At 35.5% G+C, this 6000-nt stretch overlaps 1 protein-coding gene across 2 annotated transcripts in view; it reads right to left on the minus strand.

Moving 5' to 3' along the window:
* Nucleotides 1–2218, minus strand: part of LOC121322973 (lecithin retinol acyltransferase-like) — a 65149-nt gene extending 62931 nt beyond the window's left edge. For both annotated transcript variants that reach the window (XM_041263651.1, XM_041263641.1), the window contains exon 1: nt 1849–2218. In XM_041263651.1, the coding sequence (XP_041119585.1) occupies nt 1849–2113 (265 nt within the window). In that variant the 5' untranslated portion in view covers nt 2114–2218. The remainder of the gene's footprint in view (nt 1–1848) is intronic.
* Nucleotides 2219–6000: the final 3782 nt, after the last annotated feature.

The raw sequence follows: 6000 nt of genomic DNA on the forward strand, positions 1-6000 counted from the left end.
CATGATCTCAATTGCAACGAACCCAAAACAATTGCTGCTGCCCTCTAGAGGATACTAAGTACGAGACTGACGATGTATATAGTACCAGAGGAACAAATCTGAAAAACCCCAAAATGTATTGACAACTTTTGTAACTGAACAATTCATAATCACAAACCCATACCGTGTACCTATATTTTACATATGAAAGACATATTTATTTGCATTTTTCTTTCTTTTTTTGTATATAAGGGATATAATTACTGGCATTGCAATATATTCATGTAGTGTTGGAATGAGTTTCGTGACATTATAACAGTACAGAAAATGGTACTCCCACATTGATCAAATCACTTCCACAGCGGAAAATTTTTCCAGTGGCAAAATATTACAATTAAGTTTGAAATTATTTATTACAAATATCGTGAAATAATGGAAAATGTATTTAAAGCCGTACGGTAATTATGCATTACCCACATGGAACGGAACTGCAATATTTAATATATGAGTAATATATTTTTAATTATTATATATAACAGGCTATATGTATAATTGTGTGAAAGTATGCTTTTAGTAGCCAATGCTACATATTAGTAGGATGTAGAATGCATGGGGTAGGGGTCAGGCCTGGTAGGTGACGCAACACATGAATATCGATACACTCGTAACTAAGGGGTCTCGGCCCTACAGCGGATTAGCGCTGTGGCCGGTTTTTCAAAATATAATCTGAATCAAGCGATCCGGACTATGTAATCCTAGATTTTGTGATCGACATTCCTTTAAAAACAAAACGAATTTCCTAAACATAATTATGTGTAATGTGGATACTAGTAATCCAGCAATGACATTTTCTGAAAAAAACTGATCAAAACTATCCTGATAAAAGATAATCTGGAACAAAATATATCGGAATACAAAATCCCGATCACTGTTTTAAAAATTTGGAAAAACCGGCCCCTGGGGGTGCCGGTTTCAATCCTGTGCAATACATTTTTTGTTTTGTTTTAAATAAATAAATATTGTATTCAATGTTTTGACTGCATACACCAAACAGGTTTGGCGGTGGGTCGAGGTCTCACTTTGATTAAAAAACGCAAGGGGCAATTTAAAACTTAAGCATGAATAAATCAAAATAAATAGAATAATTATGATGTTTAGGTTTTTCGTTAAAAAAAAAAAAAAAAAAAAAAAAAAACACCTTTACGAAAAACCACATTTACTAGCTGGTACGCAATTCAGTAAGCAGCTCTGTAACTCCGCAAGTTCGTTGCAATTGACCCTTGATGTCCTAGAACTTCTCCAAGTATTGAGCTTTAAAAACGTGAATATAACGACGGAATTTACTATTGTGATGCATTTTTATAACTACAGGTTCTCAAATACCATACGTTTCTATTTAATCTTGTGTAAAAGTAACGTTTAAGCTTTGGTGTGATTTTGGTATTGTTGTGTGAAAGCCATGTTAGCATTAATAAAATGTGATTAAAATGTGAAAATATATATATATATATATATATATATATATATATAATATATATAATATATTAATATATAGTATATATATAATATATAAAACATACATTACAGTAATGTCATTAGTTTTTATCCACTTTCGTGTTGGTGGTTTTAGACACCACCAAGATGTATTTTTGGCATAAATATCGTCCCCTCTCAGAGTCGAAGAAACTGTTAGTACAGTTAAACTAAAAGGTTCTGCTTAGCAGTTTGTTGGGGTAAAGCATTGCAAATGCTACTGAAAATATCAATTTTGTGAATGACAATGCAATTTGCAATTCATCTCAAAAACAATATTAGCTAAAAGTGTTAACTACTGACTTTACAGGCAGTGACAGTTGCATAATTAATTACCTGAAGTCGCCGTGTCGCCCCAAAACCCAGATGCACACCCTATCCTAACAGTTTTCTGAGTTGTGGACAAATACCTTTTACATTTATAACTTTGGAAAACATTATTATTGTTTATGCAGTCCTTCTTGGCATTCTGGTAATAACTTCTAGAAAAATACGATGTATTTTTTAAATTTAAGTGAATACTCAAATCCGAGCGACAACAGCATAGCCTTTGCTGCAATGTCGAAACACTCCCGGTACGTAATATTAAAAGACGGAACATTTTAAACTTAAAGAAAATAATAGCGATTACGAGTCCAAAAGTGCAAAAGGAGACGGGGGTGCCAATAAATGTCGACCCGGCGGTACTGAAAACAAAAGCGGAATAGTTCCTGTTTCAAGTTCATCTTACGTCAAGACTGCCTGGCAGCACGTACACACATTTTAGCAGTACATAGCTTGATAAAGAACGTCAATAATCCTGAGAAATGTGTGGGTTTACAAAAGGAAAAGTGGCTGAACAGATACATTTATCTGGCAGCTGCTGGCTACACTTGTCATAGGCCAGATCAATATTCAAAGTAGTAGAATTAACCCTTTATTTTTTATATGAATATAGGCTATATACTTGGTCTATAATGCCAGGATCTCGTAGGCAATGTTAATTTCTATAGTGGTTAGTTTAATTTTATAAAACAGTTACTGTACCATCAACTGTGTCACACGAACTTGGGCTAATAATGTCAACGGATCTCTTTGCCTTGTTCTCACTAGCTTGTGTAGCTAGAGAATACCAGTATTATACAGGTGGAGCAAGTTGTGTAGTACTCTATTAATTAATGTCAATTGTTTTTTCTCACATATAAATTTTGTTTTAAAAATAACATATCCTAAAACAGGTTTATAATAAACTCAATCAAAGCCAACAAATAAAACCTAAAGAGCAAGAAGCTTCAAATGTAATTGAATTACTTTTTTTTAATGATATTTGGGATTTGTTGCTGCATGCTGTTTTTATTTTCTAAATGTGCATTTTGCTGACCCTGATCTTGTCTGGAGTTGTAATGGCTGGACTAAGAGCCTTCCACGTTCTATGTGTATCATGTGACAGCGTGACCTTCAAACCTTCTCTGTCAATGTAGGGATGAGGAAAGCTTTTTAATTTAAACACAGCTTCCCATACTCCTTACAGTATTTGTTGCTAACACAATAATGCTGCCTGTTTTGCACTGCACTTAAAGCAAATGTGCATTTTAATTTTAAAACATGATAGCTAGTACTACATTACATTAAAGAAAGTTCCCAGTTACCACGTCTTTCTCTCAGGAAATCGTTTACACTTGCACTTCCTAGGTCATTTCCCCTCAGCTGTGTCTTTTGGGCCCAAACTTTTTACTGGTTGAAAGCATGTCGTGAATAGGCCCGCAGGGTGTCAAACTCACTTCCTGGAGCGCCGCAGTGTCTTCTGGCTTTCGTTCCACCCGAGCTCTCAATTACTTTATTGGTCTAATTACATCATTAATTGTGACACATTTAACAGTTCTCTTACATAATGAATATAAGTCCACAACTAGTAAAATGTGTAGAATTATTTAAGATTAAACATTTTGCCCATCCCTTTAATTAAACTGTGTTAAAACTTTCAGTATTAAACTAAAGTCAGATGTTTTATACTGTTCCTGTCCACTAGGTGTCAGTAGGCGCACACTTTTTGTTCAGTGCTTCAGAATAGGTTCTTGTTCACAATTTGTTGACATGAATTGGTTTTTGTTTCTGTGTTTCAGTTAATGGGACCCTTGGCTATAAATGTTCTTTATTATTATTATTATTATTATTATTATTATTATTCATATCAATAATAATTTATAATTATTATAATTATTAAAGAAATCGGTCCCAAGGGATTACTTAAATAATAATAATAATAATAATAATAATAATAATAATAATAATAATAAAATAATAATAATAATAATAATAATAATAATAATAATAGTAGAACATTAACATGTCTTAAATTCTATTTAGTGTCAACTCAGCAGAAATCAATTCCACAAGAGTTTGCAAATATTCAAGCTTGCTATGTTTCTGATCTATTATGAGTCTATCCTCAGCTGTGTTTTAATAAATAAAACACAACTGGCTTCTTTAACAACATCCTATATCAGTGTAATAGATATCAAACTGCATTGTATTCATTAAACAGTCTTTGCATTATCTAATTAATCACCCCTCTAGGGTGGACTGATATATAGAGTCCCACAGGCCTCAGGGTGCCAACCTCTGATTTCAAGGAATAACCACAAGGCACATCAAGTGTCCAAGCAAAGTAAAGAAGACTGTCTTCTGTTGCTAGAACCTGAAACACAGTCGACGGAGACAGTTGTCTCCAAGTAATCTCAATGCACACTCTAATGTACTGCTTCTGCTCTAGGTCTTCAACTGAATCAGTCACTCAGAAGCAGGCTGTGCATTGCTGTGAAGGGGAACCTTTGTGATGATTGTGAATTGCAAATAGATTCCCCTCATAAAACATGTGTTTAACATACATACCAGATAATATTAGTTTAATAGTTAAACAAACAATATATAACATATGGGTAATTACTTCCTGTGTTGTCAGTTACATGGGCTAATAGACAGAATTTGACCCAAAACTGCTTTAAATCCATTGTGTTCTATTTATATATGAAAATGAACATGTACTGGTGAAAAAACTTAGTTGTTAAGGCAGACGACAATCAAGCACATCCTAGAGACTTAATTGGCACATGTCGGTCAAGCTCATCCCACAAATGCTCAATGGGGTTCAGATCTGGTGATCGAGATGGCCAGGGAAGCACTTGAACATTGTTCTGAGTGAGGAAAACTGTTGGCCCGGGCTTTGTGCACGTCCACTTCCAGCATCCCTGACCAAGCTAAGACATTTTTATTTAATCACAAGTGCTGGGATATCCTCTCTGCTCAACATAAATAATCGCAAGGAATTAAAACACGTTGGATCTCTGTATATTGCTGATGCAAGTTGGTTCAAAGCTTATGGACAAACATGAAACAGATGATGGTTCATGAATGGGATCACATGAGGCAATCAAGCTCCCCTCTCAACATCAAGCTCCCCTCTCCCCTGTCCCTCACCCTTGCTGTTATCTGCCGTCCACCTAAGAATAATTGCTTTTATTGCCGAGTTTTCAGAATTCCTCTCCTTTGTCTGCACTTCTACTAACAAAATCCTACTCCTATGTGAGTTCAAAATTTATGTTGACTTGCCTTCCTCCCCCCCAGTGATCGACTTCAACATGCTCCTGGACTGTCTTGGGCTCTTTCAATCTGTCAATGTCCTCACACACCGAGGACACACTCTCGGTCTGCTCATCACCAAGGGTCTTGACCCGGCCGACTTAACCAATCTCCCTTTTATCTCCAAAACTCTTGAAAAGGCTGTAGCCAGTCAGCAGATGAAACATCTCACGGTCACAATCTGCTTGAATCTTTACAGTCTGGCTTCCGGCCGCATCACAGTACTGAAACTGCTCTGCTCCGGATTGTGACTGGTCTCCTGCTTAATGCTGATCTGGTGCTTCCTCTGTGCTTGTCCTCCTTGACCTAACAACCGCTTTTGACAACATAGATCATGGCATTCTTCTTGACCGCCTTCAGAAGTATGCTGGGATCTCTGGAACCTGTCTCTCCTGAATGTCCTCTTACCTATCCGGACGCATGCAGTCTGTTTTCTTTGCTGGATGCAGTTGTGTTGCAAGAACGCAATGAAAATAATAACGTGTACAGAAATTGTGTTTCTAAACAAGTGTATCAAAATCAAACAAGTGCATCAAAATAAAACAAAAACACACACAACTCAAATAAACTATATAGTCAGGTTGTTCCCCAACAATATTCCAATAAGCTCACAATTAAGAGTTGAATTTCTAAGCAATAAGAAAGCGAATGGAGTTTTACATTGAATACTTGATATGAAGCTTGATGACTTCTTCAAACAAATTTTATGGTCAGATGAATCCAAAATAGAACTTTTCTTTTACAAAGAAAGTAAACATATGTTTGAGGGAAGAGAGAAGAAGAATTAAACAGTTCAACATTTTGAAAAGAGCTTTGAAACGAACTAAAGGTATGTGTATGTAACCCCTGCCTGCTAAAAGTAACAATAAT

The sequence above is a fragment of the Polyodon spathula genome, chromosome 1, assembly GCF_017654505.1.
Source record: "Polyodon spathula isolate WHYD16114869_AA chromosome 1, ASM1765450v1, whole genome shotgun sequence".
NCBI lineage: Eukaryota > Metazoa > Chordata > Actinopteri > Acipenseriformes > Polyodontidae > Polyodon > Polyodon spathula.